This window comes from Andrena cerasifolii, chromosome 14, assembly GCF_050908995.1.
Source record: "Andrena cerasifolii isolate SP2316 chromosome 14, iyAndCera1_principal, whole genome shotgun sequence".
NCBI classification, from domain to species: domain Eukaryota; kingdom Metazoa; phylum Arthropoda; class Insecta; order Hymenoptera; family Andrenidae; genus Andrena; species Andrena cerasifolii.
Window position 1 is genome coordinate 3958015 of NC_135131.1, and position 26425 is coordinate 3984439.

The 26425-nt window shown below is 44.8% G+C and overlaps 1 protein-coding gene across 1 annotated transcript in view; it reads right to left on the reverse strand.

Annotated features, from left to right (window-relative positions):
- LOC143376532 (uncharacterized) overlaps positions 1-25527 on the reverse strand; it is a 196510-nt gene extending 170983 nt beyond the window's left edge. The window contains exon 1 of the mRNA XM_076827009.1: positions 24870-25527. Coding sequence (XP_076683124.1) covers positions 24870-24921 — 52 coding nt within the window. The 5' untranslated portion in view covers positions 24922-25527. The remainder of the gene's footprint in view (positions 1-24869) is intronic.
- Between the last annotated feature and the right edge of the window lie 898 nt (positions 25528-26425).

Consider the following 26425-nt stretch of genomic DNA (forward strand, 5'->3'; position numbering starts at 1 on the left):
AATCGAAACAGAAGGTGTCGGCGAAACAACAGCGAAAACATAGTGGGAACGAAAAGTCAATTTGAGATTCGGCAAGCATAGTGCGCTGCCTGTGCCAGAAAGACACTGTTAAACAAATATTTGCCACTGGCGTTCAAGCTGTTACGTTTTAATTCGAGGCTCTCGATGATTTATTCTGTCTGTTCACAAGGCCCATTTCGTTAAGCATTTACATTGGGGTTTTCAGACAGGGGGTGTCTGGAAATTCGCGTCAGCGGCCATCGGTAGGTGTCTGGCAGAATATGAAAGAGTAATTAGTACGGGCGGACAGCCGGTAACGGGCGCAAAAGGCTCGTTAATGAACGTTCGAAATTTCGAACGCGCCTTGTCCGTGACTGAAAGCATACTAACACCTTACGAGACCCGAGCTAATCCATCGGGAATTCCTCTCCCTATCCAGCTCGCCTTGGTATTTGCACTGATCGATCTTGCGCGGAGTCGCCGTGCTGCAGGACGATAAGTCCGTAATTGTTGTACTTGCTCAAGCTGGCGCCGGATGCACTATAATGCAGATGCAATTAGTGCTTGATTTGTCGCGTCCCACCATCCCGTTCACCCTGTCCCCTGTCTGTACTTCCATACCGTTTTCTATATGAGCTACGACGCCCAAAAACCTTCGCTTAACGGAACCACCAAGTGTACGCTCGCATCTGGCGCTTTTAGCAAAGACACGTCACGAGAAAATGGGTTGCTCGAGTGGACGTAATCTGGTTAAATGCTTCTTCATAGTGATTGCACGTGTGGAATACTTAATACTAATATTTAGCTAGAAAATAAAAGGATCCAGAGTAAGAAGGTGCGCGTTTCAAGAGATTCAGGGTCCTGTTCAGTTTGCAATGGATGCGGGAGAGGTTGGCGACTGTGACTGCTGTTGGATCCAAGCAAGAGATTTGAGGGCTGAATATTGTAGCGATACCTACACGGCGTTTCAGAAACAGTGTTTGCTTTAACAGGAGTACGAGAGTTGTTAGGGTGAAATTGAGTTAACAGTGAACTAAGAGCTGCTCAGAAATTGCATAAATACTCTCACTTGCTAAACTGAAGCGTGATGATCTGAATCGAAGTTGAACACTGAATCTGAATGTGTGCAATTTGGAGTACTGTTAAGAGCGTTTTAAATCTCAAAGCACAAGCTTTTTACAAGTTGTGCTTCCCAGTTCAATTTCGAAATTCTCTGTGCATACTAAGGTGCTGATAGAGCAAAGGAACACTCCTGATTAATAAACGAACGGGCACCACTTTTGAGTTTGGAATGGAAAGTGATCACAGCGATGAATAATATATTTTAGAAACAGCTGCTAGGGTCTGCTAGACGAAACTTGTCAGCAAACTTGTCGAACACTTTAGGGATCCAGGGCTAACAAACACTGGCCATCGAACGTTGATACAAATGCAGATGAAGTGTCCACAACTTACAAGGAGAGTATTTTAGGTGTCCGCCTCCGATCATTTTGATTTTTGGATATGTTATAGAGGACCGAAAAATAAGAAATACGTGTTTTTTTATTTTCCCCCGTTTTCATATTTGGGGGGTGAAAGCTGCGTTCAAAGTTAGGGTTGAAAAATCATTTTTGTGGAATATCTCGAGAACTATTAGAGATAGGGGAATAGTGTCAATGGACGAATTTTGTGTCTTTGGATGCGAAATATGACTGACTCACCAGATTTTCAAAAATCCACAAAAATGATTTTTCAACCCTAACTTTGAACGCAGTTTTCACCCCCCAAATATGAAAACGGGGAAAAATAAAAAAATACGTATTTCTTATTTTTCGGTCCTCTATAACATATCCAAAAATCAAAAAGATCGGAGGCGGACACCTAAAATACTCTCCTTGTTAGAAAGTAGTCGTGAAGAGAAGATGACAGAACTAGGCTATTTCTCTGACCACAGAATAAAAATGATTAGGAAATGATATTAACATATCTCCATTATCAAATGACAGTCGCGGAAAATGCAATCCTAAAGATAATTAATATTTCGTTACTTCTAAAGTACTCATTCGGACTTCGTTTATTTTATCTAGCCAGGGGCTCATTGCGCCAGACTATTAAGTACACACAGACAGTGTGAACACTCCAATTTTATGTGGAATGGTGTACACGTAACTGCTGCATACATACACATCAAACATCGAGTGCAATTTAATATAAAAAACGCAATGACGCGGAACGAAAACGATGTTACGTTTCATGGAACTCACTTTGCGATATTCACGGCCACTAAAATAGTGTTGTATAATTTATTTAAGACCGTACTTTCGCTTACAACGCCGCCACACTATTGACACACAGTCGTGCAGTCTTATTAGGCGCGTTAGAAGGCAACGGACGAAATATGAACCCGGCAATAATGAACAAGGTTAATTACAGTTCCTTTTGTGAAGCGCGGGGAAGAATTTTTTTCGGCACTCGTAATTATGCGCGATGAAAATTGGAAACGGCACAAAACGCACGTTCTAACGTTTCAAGCGACCGTTCATAAAATCATCTCGTCGCTCGCGATCGATACCTACAATTTTCTGGCGCTGCGAATATAACAGCGCGCATTTTATGTTTCATTACGGATGGGTGTCGGGAAACAATGCACCGGAAGCATTGAAAAGTCGGTACAAATATTGGTCAAAGCAAATTCAATTAAAATCTGCGATGATGAATAAAACTTCACCAATGTGTAGGTGTTTCGTTTTCGCGTATGTGTGTTTCAACGTGTATCGCGCTTAATGTTTGGTATTAAATGGAGTGCAATAGATTAAATAAATAAACGAAATTAATGCACCGTTCGCGACGTCCACGAACATTGATTTACACGTAAAATGATCAAAATCATGACAGGATGAAAACAGTGGCGGATTTAAGGAAAGAGGCTCAAACGTTCTTAGGAGGGCATTTGTTCAGGGAAATGAAGGGGTAGTAGTTTACTAAAAACGTGCACAGTGTAGATGACATGCCAAGTTCTACACGACTTAATACCGTCCTCCGTATTCCATTCAATATTCGTTTTAATCTGACGACTCGAGCGCACCGTTCCTTCTGCAATTTTATTCCCGGCGCAATCTAAAGAATTTATGGTATCCATGAGCGCACCTGTTCTCGCATCAATCGCGCGACTGCGAGACGAAAATTGATGCGCAAACTACTCGCGCGCGAAAGTATTCCGCGAATGCAATTACCCGTTCGCGTCTTCGTCGAGCAACGAGGGCCGTGCAATGAAAATTCGTGACAGAATCGAATCCCCTAAAAACGGCCATGCTTTCACAAATCGTGACGACGTATTTATGAGGATAAGCGCCGCAGGACGTCGACTACTCGTAGACGGGAGCACTTCAACCCCCCCAGCCCTTTAGAACGTCTATGATATTTTTAGAAGCCGTAGAAAAGGTCGGTCTCTGATTTACAGTGATCGCTCCGGAGCGAAGGCGAACTTCTGTTCTCGTTTTCCGAAAGAAGAGGCACTGATCGAACCCTTCAGTAGCGATTACGTGGGCGTCGTGACAAACGAGCCTCTAGAACAAACATACAACCAGTTGATCCAGGCCTCTGTCTGCGGCGAAAAAATTCGTTTATCTCGTTAAAACATAGACAGCCGGAGCGGAGCAAGTAGGTTCGAGTGTTTGCGGAGTGAATGTCACCGCAAAACTTTCTGCCGCTCGAAAAACCGATAAAATATTCAGCCCGGGCTAACAATAAAGGGAACTCTACTCGAGATCCAGCATTTGAATATTACGCGGACTGTAACCCGGTGCCTTCAGCCCGCCGTTAGCACTACAGCTGTGATTCAGAAAGGGCCCCAAGGGCTCGACACATATGTCACGGGGCTCGCGGAACAAAAGGGGTGTATGCAGGAAAGCGTTTCGAGCAGCGTTCTTCGTGTCTTTAGCGGTTGAACAACCATTGTTCATACCAAGTTTTTTGTTTTAACAGCGAATCTCATTTATTCCTCGAATCCCGTGGCAGTCGTGAAATGGCGTTGTTCTTGAATCGAATTTGGAACGAGCTGGAGGTCACTTTGGCTTCGTATTTCATGTTAGGTTGGTGCATATGATATTTTCTAGGTTCATGTACGTAATTTTACTTTTACGAGAATTTTTTAATACGCAAGTTTCACACATCTTGCACTAACAATATGGATTCGAATATTTATCCAGGGTTCGACGGAGTTCGGGAACTTTATAATAGGTTGTATTTGAAACATGGAGCGTGGAGCTTTCATAAAAATGTTCTCACATTATAAGTTCCCACGAGCACTGATAAAGTTCTTGAAAATAAAAGTTCCAGTTGGAGTGGAACTTATAAAATATCAAAATAAAAATTTCTCTATAACAGGAACAGATATTTTGTTCATTCATATTAAGAAAGATTTCAATCGTTGTAAGAAATACTGAATACTATTCGACGAACAGCACTACAACAATAATAAATAATTATTACAGTTGAATTAATATTCTGAATGTGGTATTTATTTGTAATATTTACCTACGTAGGCAATTTCTACGCAGATATAGAATTTTTGTGTAATTTGGTTCATGTAAGTTATAAAAAAATATTATTTAGGTATTATTCTTGACAAGTTCTCATTTCTGCTCAATACTTCTTATGAAACTATTAATTACTTATGCTATGATTTTCATACCTTTTATTAAATAAACACGAAGAATATTATATTATATTGTCAAATAAAACTAGTACCTAATAGCTTGGTACTTTTCTTTATCTTATGGAAACTTTTTTAATAAATGTTCTAATGTAACTGTTTCCATGGAACTTTAATTATAGAGATTCTAAAATATCTGTTCCATGAGAAAAATTCCACAGGAACAGATATTTTCTTAAACGAAACATATAAGTTCTAACAGAATTTTTTTAAAAAATAAGCAGTCCAGGACTTTTTCGATCCCTGTATTTATCTAATAATAAAGATCGTTTTCTTCGCGTCTCCACGAGTTTCAATATAAAATTAAGCCTTCAAGTGCTAGATTTTGAGCCCAACGACCCGTATTCTCCAAATCTTCACATTCCCCTGGAACATAGCGGTGCCCGTCGTTATTCTCACAAAAACATTTCTCGGCGCGTCTTTCGCGAATTCAAAATTCAGATCCAATAACAGCATAACCAGCGAGGGATGTTTATGAGTTGAATGTAAAGGGTTATCTCGCGATTGTGTACGCGGAGCCAGCCAAGACTATTTTATTCAGTATTAAAACAAGAATCTTAATGAGGAACCACTCGTGTCCGAGGCAGCCCGAAGGGGATCTAAAAAAATTTCCCTACTCTGCCGCGAATGACAACGACGTACTTATGTAAACCGTCTGTTTTTATGCGCGGGACGTTAAATCATTCCCGATTGGACTTGCCGCCTTGCTGTTTGCCCGGAAGAGCATAAGTAATCAGGGCGTGTCGGCTGGAACACACTGGCACATCTGGAACGGTTAAAAATCGCCCCGTACTTTCTTGTCCCCCGAAATCCCGTTTCATCGTGTAACGAACTGGGAAATATATATTTCTGTCGGTACATCGTCCCTTTATAAATAGACACCTATTCCTCTCCAGCGAAACTACCTCTTCCTCTAATTGCAGGCGATGATATTCGGTGCACGCCATTAAACCATTCCTTCCCCGCGTTTCAATTTGTCTTAGCGTCTATTGGACCATTTCTTACTTCAATTAAAACATTAATTACCAGAGGAGTAATGAAAAATTTAAAAAGTTCGATGGTCGTCGACGAATAAAGAAAGTATGAAAAATACGCTATTGGAATAACAGCGATTGGAGTTTGTAGAAGATAGTTAAATGTGAAAACAGATTTTTTCAAACTTTTAAATGGCCCCAAGGCGTATGTATTTCAAATCACGACTCGTAAATTAGCCAGCGTGTGAGTGTTGTGCTGCACATGTCGAATTATGGTACAACTTAGATTGTAGTTACTACAAAATTAATAAGGGAGGTTCTCCAACCTGGAAATTCGAAAAAAAAACTATGAAACTTTGGGGATATGTAGAAAACTCACTCAAAGGCTAATCCAGCTAGTTTTCGACTTTCTGTGACAACTCGCGAACTGTAAGAACTGTAAATTAAATGATAGTCCCAATTAAAAGAAGTGACTTTAGTCTAGACTCCGTCTCTATAATTATTATGCCCATTTCTGGCGCACTTTCGTTCAGCGGATGAAACGGCCCATGGATTTAAGATTTAAATCGAGAGATTAACGTTCTTAGCAGTTGCCACTTCACACTGCCAACAAGTAACGCCGTCGACAGTGTACTTCCATTTCTCGCCTCCATTCAACTTAATTAATAGCTTTTTTAGCATTTCCCGCAGCCCGAACCGTTGCTTTTAAATGCATGCTTTTTGCTGCGAACTCGTTACCCAGTATCCCGTGAACTCTAAGAAGTAATTAACGCAAACGTTGCGAAGGAATTCACTCAGTAAACGCGAGCTGCCGCCCGATGAGATCGATGCTTTCTGCTCGCAACTAGAGGAGACCGTGTTCAGATTCTAAGTAGTCATTCCGCGAGAGTGTCCGGGAAAAGAAGCTAATGCTCCGCTGCTTTCCCAGCAGCGGCCACTTCGTTTCTTCCTCTGACCGTAGAACTGAAATCTGTGCGACACCCGGTACATCGACGAACAGTGCTGCCTCTGTACACGAGGCTTCGATTTTCGCCTGACAAAATAAATAACTGACAGCGGATTAGTACCTCGTATGAGATTTTAGGCTCCGTACACTTGGCAATGACTCCTCCAATTTATTTTCCAATAATAACTCGTGACTTGAGTGCCATTTACAAATCTGAAGTTAAAATATGTATGGAATTAATTGGCTTATGTTACATACAAGTACCTCCATGTTTTAATGCGAAGAATTGAATACTGCACGAAGTATTATAGTGCAAGTATAGAATCTCGCTAAAAGGAAGTACTGTAGACTAGGGGAACATTGGCAGTACGGGGTAACATTGGCATATACTTAATATCTATTAAAAAGGAAAAGGAAAGAAATTTTATACATTTTCACACTTGTATTACCATCACAAACGATGCAATGTTATAATAGAATACCTAAACCAAATTTAAAAATGTTAATTAAAAAATAAAAAAATAAAGTATATTGAACATAAAAACAAACAAATTTAAGTGTTAATGTAAGTTCAGATGTGGTAAAACTTTAACTTTTTAGTGCTATTTATATATTATGATGTGCCAAAGTTATCCGGTTACTGAGTTACATCGGCAGGTATTTAACATCTATTAAAAAGAAAAAGGAAATAAATTTTATACATTTTCACACTTTTATTACCATCACAAACGATGCAATGTTATAATAGAATACCTAAACGAAATTTAACAATGTTAATTAGAAAATAAAAAAATAAAAAATAAATTACATTGAACATAAAAAAAAAAACAAATTTAAGTGTTAATGTAAGTTCAGATGTGGTAAAACTTTAACTATTTAATGCTATTTATATATTATGATGTGAATGAAGAATTATATGATATTAAAGAAGAATAAGGACACAAATTTTATGCATTTTGACACTTGTAGCGCATTCGCAAAAGATTCAATGTTATGATAGGATACTTAAAGCAAATGTAAAAACGTTAATTTTTATATTATATAGCAAAATGTTCCAAAAGCATAGCAATGTTCCCCCAGTTTACAGTACCTACCCCATTTGAAATGATGTAATATTGCTTTACTGCTTCCTTCTTTATCTCCAACTGTTTCAAAGGTACAACCCAGGCCAATTTTGCGGGGCACCCCGCGCATTACGCGCACATTTATCATTTCAGTATAAGTATATTGAGCTGCCCCGCCATTTTATTGCTGCAGCCAGAAATGATACACGGCCCTCGGTTACAGAATGCCTAATATTCTACCTGCTCAGTAATAAAACAGAAATTGAACTGTCCTTAACCAACCACCTAAATTATATTCCTTACATTCCTCCGTCGCATCTTTAAAATCGTTAGAGATATTCGGACGCTTTGTTCCTGGCGATCTACCCCGCAATAAAAAAATGCGAACCGCGCGTGTGCTTATTATACAACGTGCTAGAAATCGTGTGGCTGCTAAGCGCGCAGCTTTTTTCGAATTGGGCCAATTCGCAGCGGCGAGGATCGACTACACCGGGAACAAAGTACGATTCGCGGTATGCACGGAATGAGGTCGAAGTCGTCGTCCTCTTACCCTCTTGGGAAACGATCGGTCCTGCGATTGCATAGGATTTTCCTACGTGCGCCGTAGCAGCGTCGTTTGTATGCCGCTATCTCCGCAAAATATCTAATATCCTTTGAAATATATCTAGGCGCAAAGAAGACGCGCCCCTAAAGCGGGTGAAACGTCAGATATGAAGACGTCACGTTCGACAACAAATTCCAGCACTCCGATCCTAGGATATACCGTGTGCTTAAAGCCTTAAAGCGTGACACCTCGTGTATGTAAAGTGAGATTTACTTGGCAGATATTGATGAGAGTTGCGACTATATGTACTTAATTGTTTCTCTAATTATATCGTCCAGAAGTGGCTATCTTTGACAAAGTAGACGTTTTTATTCCTCCTATTTGGGCGTGTTAAGTTTATTCTACTTAATGACAGGTGATTTGAATTAGTTAGCAGGTTAATGAATGTGATACTTGAGAGGGCAGACTTGCAAGTTGCTTTGATGGTTTATTTAAAAATGGCTTTCCGATTATTTAAGGTTGCCTCGCGCTGTACGCTCATTTTGGAATTAGCTACGTTACTGCTTGTAATTTCAGACTTCTTTTCCAAACGTATGAAGGTATCTGCAGTGCTTAACTAGGTTTTCGCGCGTTAACGAGGGGAAAGCTTTTTATTCAGCAGTTGTGTGATTTTAGAGAATTCAGACACGAGCTCTTGAAACTTCTTACCGTAATATATTTACTTTTCCTTTAGCAAATGTACCTAACAGTGTTTCTTACTGGACTCCAACGAGCCACAGAGATTATAAATCACAGATTCAATAGAAGTGAAAGTTTTTCTACGATTGCAATGACTTATGGACCACTTCGAACTATTCTTTAAATCACAATTATTATCAAAATGACGCAAGAAGCAGCTGTTAATCGTAGAAATCTCAGAGAAATCAGAGACAATACAGCCCCGATTCGTAAATAGAAATGGAGGAGCAAAAGAGTGCCTGTAATTGGGGGAAAAAGACCAACTACTTGTTAAAGCTCCATCGATGCTAAATCCAGCTCCAAATCTCACCACTGAAAGAACGCGTCTTAAAAACATTCCACAAACGGTGCCCGAGCACCTACATCTGCGCGAAGCCCGCCGTAACCTCCAAATTAAGAATAGACGCGAAAGGGTGTCCCTCAGCTTTCCCGAAGCGTTTCGTGGAACGATAGCGGTATCGTTGATCCCCGCATGGGAAACGGCGTGACGAGACGCGGGGCGACGTTCGAGACGAGAAAACGGGGGCGTGCGCTAGTTTCCGGCCGGCCACGCAGTTTGACTCATTTTTGCATAATGCAGCCTAATAAGGGCTAATGAATGAAATGCTGTAATCCCCGATGTTGCGCAAATTGGATTTACACCACTTGCTATTCCTCCACTTTCACCTCCCCTTTCCACCGGTCCTTGTCATACTTGTAATCTCACCCATTCCCGCCGTCCCTCTCCTACCCGCTTCCCCAACGCCCTGCCCCCGCCCCCGCTCTCGCCCATCTCGCGCATATTTGCATACTTTATAATCTACGTTAGCACAGCGCACAGGGCAAATTCTGCGAATTCCTCTCGCGAGCGAGCCTATCTCGAAGAGTGGTACGATTTACAAGGGAACGAGGTCGACCCTTTCATTCTTTTTTTAATTATTCTTTTCATCTCCCCCCCCCCCCCCACGGCCGCCCCTCCTCCTTCGTAACCCATCGTCCTGGCCACTCTTTCGACATCCCCTCCCATCGCCCACCCGTGTTTCTGTTTTGTGTCTGAAAGCAGGATGGGGGTCGAGCAAAAATCGCCTCGACTCGCGGTAAGAAGTCCTCCCCCGCTGCGGAGCGCGGGCCTGATCGATGCGGAGGCACCGGGCGGCGTAAAAAAGTTCAATGGATCGTTGGGTGTCGAGGCAGCACGGAAAATCAATTACCCTCGGTGGAGAAAGGTGTCGCGATCTGGATTAAATAGTCACGCGAATCGCTCTAAGCGCGTTTCATCCCCCTAACGATTTATGCACCGAGAACATTCGGGCAGCGATTTCTCGCAAACGGAGCTTGTGTTTTACCCGGTGGGGGTGGTGACCTTTTGGATGAATGAAGGATTTCAACTTACCAGGGCCCATTCATTTTCAGCTGAATATACAGGGACGCGTAAAAATATGTTAGGGAGTTAACAGACTAGCTTGGCTTGGGAATGAGCGCCGAGCGATTTTCAGTGAAACCAAATTTTCCAGCATTACCTTCTATTCATCGTAAGTTGCGTGAAAACAAAGCTTCACCGAGTTCAAATTCTCCAGACTTTAAGCCTTCATAGCCTGCTATCAACGGTTTGAGGAATACCTGTATAATACAATAATGGCCAGTGAACGCGTTCCGGGTAATATCGGTGTGTAAATAGGTATTTCTGATAGGGTATGAAACTTCTTCGTGTGGAGATAATTAAAGGTATACCGAAACGCAAGGGTAACATATGGTGCGCACAGATTTTATGGAAGCGAAGACAGTACTGATTACTTTGACTGATTCACAAGCAGTGAACAGAAGCAATGATATCACAATTTGGAAACTGAAATAAACACCACTCCGAGATCATAAAGTTCAGGATATTTGGATCACTATACCAGTGATTCTCAACCTGTGAGTCGCGACCCCCAAGTGGCTCGCGAAGTGTTTTCTTTGCTACGTACGAGGCGAAAAGTCCATTACATAGGGTAGAAATTCCGTAATGTCTTTTCGTGTAATATTAAACTAAAAAAGTAAAAAACGGGGTTGCAGGTTATTTGAATATTATTAAAGGGGATCGCGACTCAAAAATGTTTGGGAAAAACCGGCCTATATATTCCGCAAATCTTAAAGTCTGAAAATCATAATTAACTATTTAAATTGAACAAGAACGACTGGAAATAGAACTGTCCATAGCATTATTATAAGTGGCTTTCTCGTTGACAAATTCTCGAAATGATGATTAGAATTTCAGTTCTTTTTCTATTTCCTTAAAACGCCTTCAGGAATGTATGTACATGAGTGTCTATTCGGTTTTTTTTTTCGTTCACGCCGAAGTTATTCACCCCTAAAACGTTGTACGCTATTATAAATCAAAACTGGCTTTGAAGTCTACGATCGGCATCTGCTGGCTCTCAGCCGTAACACACTTCGATACTCGAACGAGATATACATATGCTGTATTTCGAGCAATCCTTACGCAATTGCAGCCACACGTCTTTGAACGCGCATATGTGCGTATATAAGCGCAAGATCTTTCCTTCCAAATGTGAATTAATATATTACGCGTGGTACAGTGTGCCCAGAAAATATATTTGCTATTTATTTTAAAGTGGCATACGCAGTGAATATACGACTTGAGTAATTTAAGATTGAAACCTAAAATATCTTTAAATATCTATAAAAATAACTGTGAAATTATCTATAAAAGAAATATTGGAATTCATAAGTTACGCGATTTTAAGATCTCTTAACATTTTCTGTGATTAAATTTATCCCCTTCTTTACACGGCTATGAGATCATGAAAATTGGAAGCTTAAGGAGAAGCTGATTTGATTTCCTACACATTCGATCGCAATTGAAGATTCATCAGATTTCAATCGCTCCTCAAGTTCTAGTTAACATATCGTTAATATATCGATTGGAAAGATATATGTACTGTAAACGAATTATAAATATAAATTCCATAATAAATCTGTACCGAAAGTAAAAAGTAGAACTTTAAATCACTTCATCGTTTCAGCATAATATTTTACGACCTGATAAAACTACACATCCATGAATTTGGAGAACCGAGGTCCCCTGTTGTGCTTGCACCGTCGCAAATTGTTTCAATTACAATGCGAACTAGCATTCTTCCCTAAATAAAACCGAGAGGGAGGAAAAGGCTGCGAACATCTTCCCTCCATTTCATTATGCGCACGCCCACAAATCTTTCATAATACTAATTGCCATAAGCACCCTCGAGGCTCCCCAGCTCTTGACGTCTGCCCCTTCCCAACCAGCTGCGCAAGTTTGGAGCCATTTGTAAGCGGGCGATAAAAGAGCAATATACGTTCCACGTTAGGAGAACAAACATCGGCTACTACAACCCACCGAGCGACATAAACTCTGCGTTGGGGTTAAAGAAAATTCGTTAACTACGGACTTGCTTCTGTAAGGACTTGACAATTGCTAAGAGAATATACGGGCTGTGCTATTACGAAACAAACTAAATTCCCACTAGAATTCCCGTTCCCCGGGTTCTTTGCTCGGTACTGAGCAGGCTCCAAAGTGAAATTTCCAGTGCAATGTTCCAGTGATGGATATCCTACACTACTACTACTAGGTTAACCTTTTTTCATATAACATCAAGAGTTGTACCAGTAGTGGCAATCAGAACAGAGTTACCCCAAGCACTTCTATAAATTCCTGCACCACTCGAACGAGAGAGACTAGAGCGAGAGGCAGATAACTGCACACATGAGGATGATTCAAATGTGTTATCAGTTACCATTTCTTCAAAACCTTCAAAGGAATCATTACTCCAACCTTCAAACTTACGTGCCCTAAAAATTACTTACAAGGGGTGTTCGGCAACTCGAGAATTCGAAACAACAGTCTGAAACTTTGCAGAAATGTAGCTCAAGTGATGCTAATACTCCAACTATTTTTGCATTCGGCAATAAGGGTGAAAACACCCCCTCAAAGAAATTGCGAGTGTTCATATTATTGTGACTCTCTGCGAAACCAAAAAAAAATCAAAAAGAAGTTCAATTCAAAGTTTTATGGCTTTCGATATCCTACAATGCGGTGATAAAGAATTATTGAAAAAAGAGTGACGGTTCGTGGGAATAAATTTTCGAAGAAAATTATTATTTTCGCAAATTCATTATCGCCGCTTTATAGGACATAAGAAACAATAGAATAATGGAATTTAGCTTCTTTCTATCTTCCACAGTTTAGTAAATATTCACGATGTCCTGAAAACTTATTATTTTTCCGAGGGGGTGTTTAAGAATAATTACGTTATTAGCATCACTTGAGGTGTATTTTTCCAGTTTCAGATTTTCTTTAATTTTCACCTTGGCACTTCTATCTAATAGATTTCCAAGTTACCAGCCCATTTGCATGTTCCACGGAGGCACAGAAATTTCTTCCAGATGCCGCAGAGAAGCCTTTTCCCTGTCTCGGGGAGGTTAAAACGAAAACCGTCGCCCTGTCTAATCGCACAGCGGCTTCTTATCGCGCGCGTCGCTTGGAGCGCTCTATCGCGAAACCTCCGCTGTCAAAACTTCTAACCCGCGGTTTATTGCGATCGCAGAGGACGGAACTAAGTAAACGGTGTCGCCGCGGAAGATGGTCCCGTTTCGAATTCACGCTCGCCCCTACGGTGTTAAGTGCACGTGTAGTCATTAGCTTTCGCGCTTCGGGATTTCGTCGGAGCAAGAAGGGCGTGGCGCCTAATTGGAAGGGGATTAATTAACGCGCGTAGATGGTAAGAAAACCTCTGGGTGTTCGAACGTCACGGGGCGGTTTTCTCCGGCGCGCGGGATTTCCTGCCGAATTATGCGCCAGAGTTTCTCATCGCCGCCCGCCCTCGTATCTCCTCGAAGGAGGCGTGGGAACACCGTTCCCGTTGTGTTCCAGCCGCGAAACGAGAACAAAAGAGACTCGGCCGGGCCGCACGGAACGGAGGAAGATGGATGGAATTTTGATAACGTCAGAGCAGGGCATGCTTTACCGCAACAACCGCGATATTTCCTTTCCCCCAGCCATCCCCGCCCCTGGAGAAAGAAGAATCAGTGCCGCTCCCGTCGCTGGCTACGCTAGCTGCGCTGGCATTGTCTCGGAACGGTTTCAAACTGGGCATGAAACGTTGGTCTCGGGTTAATTGCTTCGCTCCGACCTTTAATGCCACTTCTTTTCAACGAATCGCTGTCGAACGATGCGCCCTCCAAGGTCCCACCCCTATTTTTGCTGCCGTGCAACGATAAAATAAGTTAACGGGACATTCCCGTTTCATGGGTGGAAAAATTCAATTTTTGTTTATTCTCTTATAGCTTTTCATCCCAAAAATGTAGCTGCAGAGTATTTCGACGAAATTGCTACAATTGCCGGAGTTATAAAGGTGCAAAGCTCCCGCACCCTCTGCGGCACTATTGTCTGTAAGAACTTCAAAAGCGTTTTTCTCAAAACGACATTTCTTAAGAGGGACGCAGTGACTTCTCAGAAAATGCTGGACGGATCCAGTGGGGGTTTCGCGTGCAGGGTTTCGTGCCTCCAGCTTTGTTAAAAGTAAACAATGTTTGCAGGCCAAAATAGACAAAAATTTTCTTTAAATATCAACCGTTTTTGTTGAAACTGCCGTCTTTCTGTAATTTTTTGGTATTTTGGAATGACCCAGGTACTGATTATAGTCACACTTCTAAGGATGAAAATAAGCTTTGGTTTTTTAATTTCATGTGACGGGTACAATTTTTTATGGAGGCTTACGTCATCGACTATAACTCTGTAAATTTTCAATGAAAACGCTGAAAAGAATTCTGAGTTTCACTTCAAACATACTTTACTATGCGGGCAAAACGCCATACAATATAAACTTATAGTCTTCCTTAAATAAATTCCCGAAAATAGCGTTGAGAACAGGCAATCGAACCAGAGTACATACCCCTTTAAGCGTGCTGGGAACATTGTATCCCTTAGTAAGAGGGTGTGTCAAATATAGAGGGTGAAGTACGTGATCAGATCGATTGCATTTCCTTCTAACTACATACACAAACGGGAAAGAGACAAGGAAACCATGCAACACACCGAACTCCACTCGAATTACAGACAAAACAATGAATACATACACCGAGTATTCCAATCTCCCTGTTCGCCAGCAAAGAGCATAGTCGAGAAATGATTAATAATTACCCTCAACCGCGGAGCGTTACGTTACATCAAACGACAGTTTACTTTCCGACTGTCGGAAAAAATTCCGCCGAAAACTCTTTCATTCAGACTTCCGTCTGACTTTCAGCGGCCGAAAAATCTGCTCCGGCAATTCTTTCTCTCTGAAATTTCACGGCAGAAGCATCGCCGAGCGAGAGCTCCCTCTGGCGAGGAAACGCAGCGCGCCACGGGGTCCGCGCGAAACGTGGCCCCTCGCCAGAATTCGCTAAAGCAGGCCTGTCCAGAGTTCGGAGGGAGTCGGCTCCAATGATGGAGGGGGAAACACCAACAGGAGCGGTGGTTATGTGTGCATGAACTGCGCCTCTGCGATGTCAGATCGGGGACGGGTTCCCTCGAGAATTTCCCCCACCTCGCGCATACTACGCCGGAGCAGCGTGTCCATGAGCTCGGCGCTTCGGAGTCCAACTCACGGACACGCAGCTCCGGCGTAGTGTGCGCGAGGTGGGGGAAATTCTCGAGGGAACCCGTCCCCGATCTGGCATCACAGCTGCGCTGCGTCAGTGACACACACACAACCACCATTCCTGTAGGTGTTTCCCCCTCCATCATTGGAGCCGACTCCCTCCGAACTCTGGGCCTGTCCAACTTTTGCTCTTGCCCTCGAAGAGCAGCCGCGGGTGGTTGCGAGCGAAGGCAAGAGCGACGGCAAGATCGGCAGCCGTGAAAGAGTGGAGATAGTGTCATTCGCAGGTTCCCCCACCGAGAAGACCTTTCGCTCTTGGGCCTGACTCAATGTCTCCGAGAGCGAAGAGCAACACGCAGCTGCTCGTGCGAGCAAATCCCTGGACAGGCCTGCGCTAAAGTATCCTAATAAAACGGGCAGCAACGGTGGCCGGCTATATCGCAGAAATATCACGCTACACTTCTGCGGCAACTGCGATGCCGAGTTTGGAACTATCCCTGACATTCGGCGGGCAGCGGTCGCTCTTTCTCTCTCTCTCTCTCTCGCTCGCGTGGCCGTGTTCTTAGAGGGTGCCGCGGCAATAAACCGCGGACTTAAAGTTCCGTGTATGGAGCATTTTTACAAGCGGAACACCCATTACACATGTAGGTGAGCTCGTAATGCGGTAAAATGCTACGGGAATGCGGATCGCGGGGCAATATCCAAGCACGGCCGAGCCGTGGACCGCTGCTCTTGACGCGGGGGGAAATATATTCTCTCTTTCGCGGTCCCAAAAACCGCCGCCGTGCCGTGAACCGGCGGACAAACATCTCCGATCGAGGAAATAAACCGCGATCGTTCTGGCGAATGTACAGGGGGGCTCCATAAACGCATACTTCGCAGGAGTGAATCTACACGGTGAAACGAGCGAAAAGTGGTATTCGATTTTTACGTCGCGAAGAAAGCGAGGTGACGGGGGGAAAGCTTGTACTATTTAACTTCTCCTGCGGCGCCTTTTTGCTATTTATTGTGTGGTGGACCGTGGGTGCAGTGGCGCACTGAGGATTTAATCTTTGGGGGAGCTGAGTTGAACAGATAAAAATATTTTTAAAGCAAATTCAATAGTTATTAGGTAATTATCAAGATTTATTTGAAGAATACAGTAAATCCCCGTTATGAGCTCGACGAACGGGGCTGGCGGCGGGCTCATAGTGGGTTGCGGACATGATTCCGCGCGGCCAGTGGCGCGAGTGGGGAAACACAAGGGCGAGCGAGAGGAAACGAAAGAGCCTCTCGCTCGTTCCCGGGTTCCCCCACTCTCGTCCGTAGGATTCCAAGAAATGGTGGGGATAGTCGCCGGGCTGTCAGCGGGAGGCAAAAACGGGCTCATAACGGGGATTTACTGTAAATCAAGTTTTCCTTTCGTTTTACAAAGCCCCTTCTTTGGGTGATAGGGCACCCTGGCTTCCCTTCTGGGTGCGCCATTGCCTGGACTACCATTTTTTCAGGTGGATGATTATGGGTGTAGTTAAATGTTGTAAACCGCATTCTACTAAAATGTCAGTTGAAGTATGGAGAGATGGAACTGTTAAGATATGTGAGTGGAATAATGAGTCACGTAGGTACTTCCTCATTGAGGGACTGCAAGTAAGGATGGGATTAAGTTCAATATGTATTGAATGTCATGTTTCACTTCATGGGATTCGAATGCTATTCATAAGTGACATTTCATTCAATATACATCCAAAGTACTTGGATTATACAAGCTGGCTTCGAAATTCAGAAAGAGTACCTGCAGGGTTCGAGAATGTACTTCTAACAATAAGTAAGTACACTGACGTTAAATGAATAGAAATCTCGTAGGTACGAAGGTATCGGTGGTCCTACGTGCCCCAGTCGAATCCTAAGTACAGTTTCCTGTTATTTAGAGATTCCAATGATAATAACCTATCACTGTTGGCTAGGAATGTCGTATCGCATCAGCGGGCACGCTCGTACACGTCAAATCGTTTATTATCGCATTCGCGCCAGTTGGACATTCGTGTATATTATTAAACCATCTTCGCCCTCAGCGTATGGCGTCTACTTGCGTTTACGGACGTTTCTAAAATTACGCGGCAATCTCCCCTTTTACTTCGTTTTCAGAGGCTTCTCTTTAACGGCCCTCTCGCATCCACTTGCGGCCGCCGCGTGTTCGCACGTGCATTTTCATTCGAAACAGCCGCCAACGATTTCTTATACCGTGGCACGCGCGCGGAGGAAGGCGCACGGGGGAAGTTAAAAGAAGATCTAAAATGCGGACAGCGAAAAAATGCACCACGGTTCAGCCAGAAAAGAAGGCTGCACCACGGTACATGTCAGATGTAATATGGGGGTCCTGAAAATAGGCTGGGGATGCCAACATGACATGCAAAGCCGATCATTATTTACACGTATGCGTAAAGAAATAAATTTAACTTTCTGGTGACCACCACTGCGGATGGACAAAGAAGTTTTAGCCACGCTTTTGTATAATAAAAGCTGAAAACAGGGTACTGATTCATAATTGAAAATGTTTTCATTGAGGATCCTGAGCGATGCTGCGAGAATGTTAAATATTAAAATAGATTCGGTAGTTTCGGAACAAGTCATTTTGAGTTGCTAAAATTTAATTGGAATACCTATATGACGGAGTGGAATAAAATGTTTTAGGAGCAAATAACTTTCGTGATGTGATTGCCAATTGATTGGGAAACTTTTTTTCTACCTGCAGATATCCTGAATTGGAGGTTTCTGTGATTCGTGTCTATTTAATCTGAATCCGGGGAGGTTTTCAAGCTAATATAACACGGGAAATATTCATTTTGAAGTATGTTCCTCAACAAACACAAGATAAATCATGATTTATTTTTCTGAAAAATCTGAAGGGATGTTAACGTGTTATTAGGGAATACAATCCCGGGATACGATATTCCGGGATCCCGCGATCCTGGCTGTTTTTTGGATTTCAAACTAACTAATCCCGAGAATTTCGGGATTTCTTAAAAAATTGTGAATCACTTTATGAACACCTGACAGATATAAAAATAAACAGAATAAATTAACATAGTTATTTCAAAATAATAAGGACAATAATAATAATGATTTATTTAAATAATAATATTAAGTCGCATATAACTAACTAAACTATATTTATTTTTACAATGATACTCTCACCTTTTGCAATTTCAAAATCGCGCGGATTGCAAATCGCAACTTGTCTAGTCATTGTAGGTATGAACTTTAGGTGCTTTACTATTTCTTCGTTCGCATTTCACAAAATCTTCATAATTTTCTACTGATATCACCTACTTCTTCAGACTTTATTATTCTTCATTGCTCTACATTTTATATTGTTGAAAATGATTTTAGTTGATATTTGAGACTAATGATAGAAAGCATGTTTGTTTACTTTAAATAAAGATTTCGAATTTTAGCACATAATAAATCATTTTAATTCCTGAAATGCTCTATTACCTAATCCCGCAATCCCGGGATAGACTTTAAAAAGTCCCGCAATCCCGGGATAGACTTTAAAAAGTCCCGCAATCCCGGGATAGTAAATAATGACCGTGATTGTATTCCCTACGTGTTATAAATCGTACTTTGGCTGTCCATTGAACTTGCAAAAAATCACAAAATTTTGCACGGGGTGTGCAACAAACACGACTAACATATTCGCAATAAAAGTGTCTTCATCGAGCGAAATGCAAACCCAGATCCAAAAACTAAAATCCACGAAATATCTGAAATAATCCCCACGTTATCACGAGTGCACCCGCAACGATAAAACAGAAGAATATCGTGTTTAGAATAACGGCAACAAGGCAGCGCAATATGATTTGTCTAGCCCCTGCAAAAAGGAAGGAATGCCCTTCGCGTACAAAATCTAACAGATTTACGACGAAATTGCCCCATAAAAAGAACTGTCCATTTACTTGCATGTTAACCGACCAATTACGCGATCCAAGGGGAGGATGGGGCACGTTCTACATAGAACGGCGTAATTCACAGCCAGGATTCCTCGCCTATCTAATTGCTCGAGCAACGGCCCTGAGTCGCCCTATACCCGTACAAAGATTCGATCGTTAGCTGCGAGTGTCTCTTCTGAGAGGAGCTTCGACAGACCCAAGACGTTTACCTGGCACGGGTCCCCGAAGGCTCATTGCAGTACAGTTCTATGTATCCACTCCCGCTACCCCTTGGTCCATTCACCAACCCAAAATCCGTGTCTCTCCTCCAGGCGCGCGTCCTTTATCGCGAAGGCCGTCCCCGCGGGAATAACGGCGAAAATTGACAAAAGTCTGGCGGCTGGAGGCGCGTGAGAGCTCCCTTACGTGCGACGTCTTCTTTTCGTCGCATCGCCGTGGCGGTGGTCGCCGTCGCCGTGGCGATGGTCGCTATGCAGACCGCGGAGACGCGCATTTACGCCGCAATGGAAATCCGAGAAAGCCGCGAGTTCATTCAGAGTCCGCATGTTCTTTTTTTCCCCCACTCCCCCTTTTCCGTTGCCCCGTAGAAGTCCGCGAACCGTGAGACGCATTCATCGTATCCCGCGGGGACTTTCCCTAGCTAATGCGAGATGAAATTACAGCCCCCCGGGGTTCCGGTCGACAGTCACGCCGTCTACTCGAAAGACACTGGCGTAGGCCCTCCACCTCCGGCGGCTTCTCTTTCAGCCTCTACGTTTGCTTTCTTCGTCCTACGGGCCCCCCCCCCCCCCCCCCTCCTATCCTTTCGAATGCTCGTACACACGACGGAGGGCATTCGTTTCAACTCGTTTGGTCGCTGGGCTAGAGCGAACGTTTACCCTTAGAAAAAAAGGCTGCCCTTAATCTTCAGCGGGATCCGGCCCTCCATTCCGTCAACTTTCAAAGAGGAGTTTCCTAGTTATTGGACGGGAATATTCTCTCGGGCTTAACAAGATAACTTGTACTTTTACGATCAAAGATTGACAGGGCACGATACCGCTCTCACTCGGAGCCACTCGACTACCCTCCGCCGCGATGGGAGGATTCGTTTCCACCAGTCTCAACTAATCTTCCCTCGTTACAGCTCGCCCGGCTGCCGCGTTAACATGCTTTATTTTACGCGTCTATCCCATCCTCAGCCATGCGTATTTGCCCTGTTCTCAGCCCCGCTATCGATCCCCATCGCACCGCGTCATTCCGTATCGCGCCGTGAATTATATTCCTAATCAACTCGCACCTGGACAAAGTATAATACGTATATTCCTCGAGAGCGCCGAGTGGATCCCGTTTAAACACGCCGGGGAGGAGGGGAAGTTCCGCAGGGATTGAACGAACGGAGAATCGATTAGGGGAATGATTTGTATATCGTTCGCGTCTCTGTCGAACGGAGCAAAACAGCCGGGTACATCCGATGTACTTAACGAGCAAACTATTCCCAACTTTCGCGATGAAACATTTCCCGAGCTTCTTCCTTTTCTCGTCTGCAAATAAGCTTGAAGCTCTCGTGCATATTATTGCGCCGTGTAGTAGTCGGTCGGGGCATGGACGTTTCAAAAAAAAAAATTAATGGCATTCCAAGAGTTTCTAACTGCTAGGGAAATGGACGGATTATTAATGACGCGAGGAACGTGGACGTATTGCCCCTTTGTACAGCTTTATATCCGCGAGAATGAAGGGAAAGCGCTATTACTCGACGTCGTTTACATTTATTCGCGGTAAATGGAACCCGTATGGAGGCTCTAAGGAGCGCGGTAAAGAGTGTATGATCGACGGTACGGTAATTACCGTAGACTGGGGGAACGTTGGCAGTGCGGGGTGACATTGGCATCTACTTAACATCTATTAAAAAGGAAAAGGAAACAAATTTTATGCATTTCCACACTTGTAGCGCAATCACAAATGATGCAGTATTATAGTAGGATACCTAAACCAAATTTAAAAATGTTGATTTTTACATTATATGTATAGCAAAATGTTCCAAAAACATGCCAATGTTCCCCCAGTTTGCGGTACCAGAATATATTTCTTGCTCGCGAGAAATAAACAACCCTTGAAGATACGGTCGTTGGGGACAATGACAGAGAATAAATTAAGAGCATCAAAGGAGCTGGTCCAGTTTTTTGCACGCTTTTTATGCGTAAACAATGCCCCGACAAAGAAAAATACGCAAGTGGGGGGCGCACGACCGGAGTAATGCGCGCAAAGACACGGCTACCTCTAATTATACTCAAAGTTCTCGTAACAAAAACATGCTCGTGATTTATCACGGTGAGTTACCTCGCTCGTAACGTTTCTTCACCCCACCGAAACGTAATATCTCGATTATCACTGATCGTGACAGCAGCTTCGCGCTTACTGCTTCAGAGTAACGACCGCTGTACTAATTACAATGAAATTAAGACGAACGATCGATGCTTTTGTCTGCCGTCTTTAAGGGACAAAAATTAAAATTAGAAAAAAGAATTTCTATTCTTTCTATGTGGTAATTTCGCAAGTGCGCGTGTTTCTAAAAATTCAAGGAGTATCGTTAAGCTTGGGCTACTATACCTAGAATTTTTAAAAATTCACTGTTTCGAGGTATTTCTAGATTTGTCATCGTATATAATTAATCAATTATTACTTCTCTTCCCATGGAAAGGGACTTTTGCAAACACTGAAAGGCTTCATAGACTTAAAGCCTCGTTCACATTAGTCGTCTTACTTGACTTCAAGTATACTGACTTCAAGTTTGTGTTCAGTAATGTCAGCTGTCTTTAAGTTACTTTCAAGGTTACTCGAAGCAGGTAGCTACCTAAAATAGTGTCAAAGGAGATGGTCTCCTTCGTTACTCCGTAAAATATTATACTTCTCATACATTTCTAAGAATTTAAAAAAATGGGAAGTGACTTTACTTCAAGTGAATACAAGTTCACGCTTATACTTACGTTCACATTAGTCAAGTTGTATTTCAAGGCAATTAAAGTTGAAAGACTCTCTACTTCGCTTGAAACTTGAAAGAAATTTGAAAAATTGGTAAAGCAGTTACTTGAATCTAAGCGACTTGAAGTCAAGTAACTTGACTAATCTGAACGAGGCTTAACCTCCATTCATTTCATTACCACCGCAAGAAACAATATATTCACCTCAATCACTTCACTTAAACGAAATTTGCTCGAGTGAAGAATACCCAACCGCTAAAGACCCCGCGTCTATATCGCCGGGAATGTCCATCCGAATTTGCAGGATTACCAATATGAGCGCTTGCTCAGCATAGACCACGCTTCAAATACAACCGATCCCAATGGCAGCAGTACCCACCTACTCTAAATCTACACATCAGCAGTAAAGTTGCCACTGTACACGTCGGCTTACTACTAATTATGGCCGAGTTGCTTGGAGCAGGGATGAACCCCGCCGGGGCGATACAGTTGCCGATGTCCAGTTCGATAAGAATGACAACGCCTCGATGCTCCTACGCGGACACGGGTCGCATCCTACCCAGCTATCTGCCGCTGGATCCCCCGATTATTATTGATCCCGATAGAAGTTTCGCCGACCGATGCACGCGTCGGAGTATGTAGCTTGCGAGCAGCCTCGTCGGCGAAGAGAGTCCCTACTGTACGGCACACGTACGCCCCGGTTAAGTCTCTCTGGGAAGTTTGCGAGCGTGGAAACCCAAGACCCGTTAATGCGTCGTAAATCGTTCCTCTCGCTCCGTGCGCAAGTCAACCGCGGAGATTACACTCGACCGACGTAGTCAAAAGTGACTCTCCTGTAGCTTAGTCAAGTATCCGGTCTTAACAATGTACAAGCCCTGAGCGCGGAATCCCCCCGGCTTGGAGTATCCGCGTACCGTGAAAAGCTCGGCCAAGCTTGCGCCCATCGTCTGTGCGCCAGCGTACACCAAGCCCGAGCCGGGACACACGGAGGAGTCGTCGAAAAAGCAGACCCGGAATCAAATGAGTTTGCCTAGGAGTGACAACGGAGTTTCGTGAGTGTAATCAAGCCGGGATATCGGGGCGCGGGAAAAGGGAATCCGCCCGTCAAGGGACGCCCGTTCTTCCCGGCGATTTAAATTTCCGCCCAAAGGCAAACGAGCCAACACCCCGGCGCACAGAGAGGGAGCGAAGGGGCAGAGAGAGGGGAATATCGTTCGTCCAACGATCGCCGATAGAGAGGAGGCGATAAGTGCGACGCAATAGCTTCTTAATTACTGAGAAACTCGTTAGAATCCGTCCGCCCGACCGGGGATATTTCGCTTTTGTGAGAGGGAAGACGGCAGGCTCCGATATCGGGCCACGACAAAGAGCGCCCGTTACGCGTAAATCGCTCCAAGAGGGAATGAAATCGGTTTGCATCCCCAAAGAACTCGCGCTGCACGGACCCTGGATGTACGCACCAATTTCCTTTGGCAATTTCGTGATTATTACTCGAATCCCTCCAGCAGGAGCGTCAAACGATTTCGCGCTGCCAAGTGAATGGCAATTTAGGTGCGCCAGAGGATAGGTCTAACGTGTATCGGTTGATACGCAGCGGTGTACGTTCCGATGCTTTGGACGCGGCACGGTGACGGAATAGGATAGACTGTTATTGCCGTGCGCTACTACCGCGTTAGGAAGTTCGTGGACGAATGAGTGCACTTTAAGTAGCACGAGCATACACGGCGAAGACGAGGTTGGTAGGTGGATTCTCTACCCTGACAAGCAAGCGGGGGCTGCCTTCTAAAATTTCGTTAGCAAGCCCACGTTCACTCTGCTGAAATGTACGCGCATAACCAACCCATGTGCCTGATTCCGCAAGTTGGAGTGATGCTGTCGCGACAACAACGGAGGCACAAAACAGTCGCTTTTTAACATTCTCCTCCGTAACTCTCTTGCACGCTCGGTTTCAGGGGGAGAAGAAGATATTTCTTTGCTTAGCATTCCTTTTGTCTCCGTTTTCACGCTTGAGGCGTAACGATGAAAGAGGGATCCACGCGACAGCACAAGCAAACAGCGGGGGACTCTACGCGGGACACACTTTTCCGCCACTTTATTCTCGCGTCACTCGTCGCTGCACGCTTCTTTCGGGCCACCAGCTGACCGACTCCGCGCCGTGGAAGCGGAGCGCCTCGCGACTTGTTGGCTAGATGCCGGACGGACGCGGGTAAGAAGAACGCAACGGGGGAACGGCGCGGTGTTAACCGGCGATGCTTCATCCGACACGCGAAGGGGGTCCGGCGGATTCCGTCATTCGGTCGCATTACGAGCGATTATCCGCGTCCCACGGCGTCAACACGCGCCGCAAGCCCACGCGCTCCGCTCTTCCTTCAGGGTCCCGAACCGCTGTGACGGTTGGAGCAACGTCTCGCGAGCAGCTTACCTGATATCACGAGGAATGCGAACGCTGCTCTTAGCCACAGGTGGCGAGTCATCTCGAGCCGGCAGGTGAACGTTGCTGTTCGTCGTTTGGTCGCAGGTCTATCGTCGGCGCACTGTCACACACCACTCGCGACCGTGTCTCCAGGCTAATGGCGAGAGTAACGTCGAAAGCGTCGATGACACATCGGAGTACTGAAGAACTGGTTTGCATCCAACTTCACCTGACAGTCATCGTACACGCGGGTCGCTGGTCAACACATCATCCCTTGCTGGCTGAGTGGAGTGTCAGCCCGCACGTCGGGCTCCGAGCGTAACGTCAAACTCTCGCCCCGGACGGCGCACAGTACCCGACTGATCGCGACCACGAAACTGGCGGACCGGGAGCTGGCTGGCTGCCGACGACGGCGGCGATTCGAATCGCCGTGCGAGCCACGGGACCGGAGAGGACGTTTGAAAATTTTTCCCTTCACGTGGCCGCGCGAAAGGCACGCGATTCTCCAGCGGTGCTAGGCCGTCTAGGGGTAGGCGCTAGCGAGGAATACGATCGATCCCGTATCGTTCGAGCGGCGAACGTTATCGATCACCGTATGCGGAGCTACCGACACGAGCACCAGAAGAGATTTTAAGCACTGTTGACAGGATAATTGCACGTATATCTGCACTGGATTGCGACAGACGAGACTGAGCGTCGCCGCGCGAAGCAGTTCCGCCGCGAGCCGCGCGTGCGCAGACCGCCCTCGCAAGCCCCACCACTGATCTTCGCCCGAACCATTCGAAAGATCGTGCTACTCTTTCTCACCCCCGGCGCCGTCTCGCTCTCGCTCCCTCTCTTTCCCGCGCGCGCGCTCGTTTCTCTCGGCTATCGCCACTCTCGCCCCCGCTGCACGCACACGATCAACGGGGCCGCGTCGCGATCTTATTCCACACCTCCTTTCGGCGGTGAGACGAGGCACGCGAGAGAAAAGGGAGAGAGAGAGAGAGAGAGAGACAGGTAGAGGGGAAGGGAGAGAGAGTCCGAGCCCTCCGGATTCAATTTGCCGACCGAAACTTTTTGTTGAATAAGGTTTGTTACGTATCATCATTCGGTCGCATTAGGGCCATTGTCGGGGGCCTCGGCCTCTTCCTCCCGCGCCACGACCTTATATTTCCTGGCGTCTGCACGTCCCTGACGACCAGACCTGTTCAACCCCATACGCGGCAGACCGCAAACACATTGTGTACGTACGCCGCGGTATCTGGTGCGCGCGGCTCGCTCACCCTTGCCCGTCTCTCGCAACGCTCGCGACCTGCTCGTAGGCGCCGGGGTGTCGATCTGCGTGGGCACAACATACGCTGACCCCTCTACCCTTCTGTTCTCGCTCGGGGGTGCATCGACAACACGGTTCCGCGAGCCCCGCGGAAGCTGTGGGGTGGACGTCGCCCCGGCGACAGTTAGGAAATCTAAGAGGCGAGATGAGTAACGGGCTTCACGACCCTGTATCTCGTCTGTTCAACGATTACGTTTATACGCGATTTACGGCCCGTGAAATTTATAGGCGAATAAACTAACCGTGCATG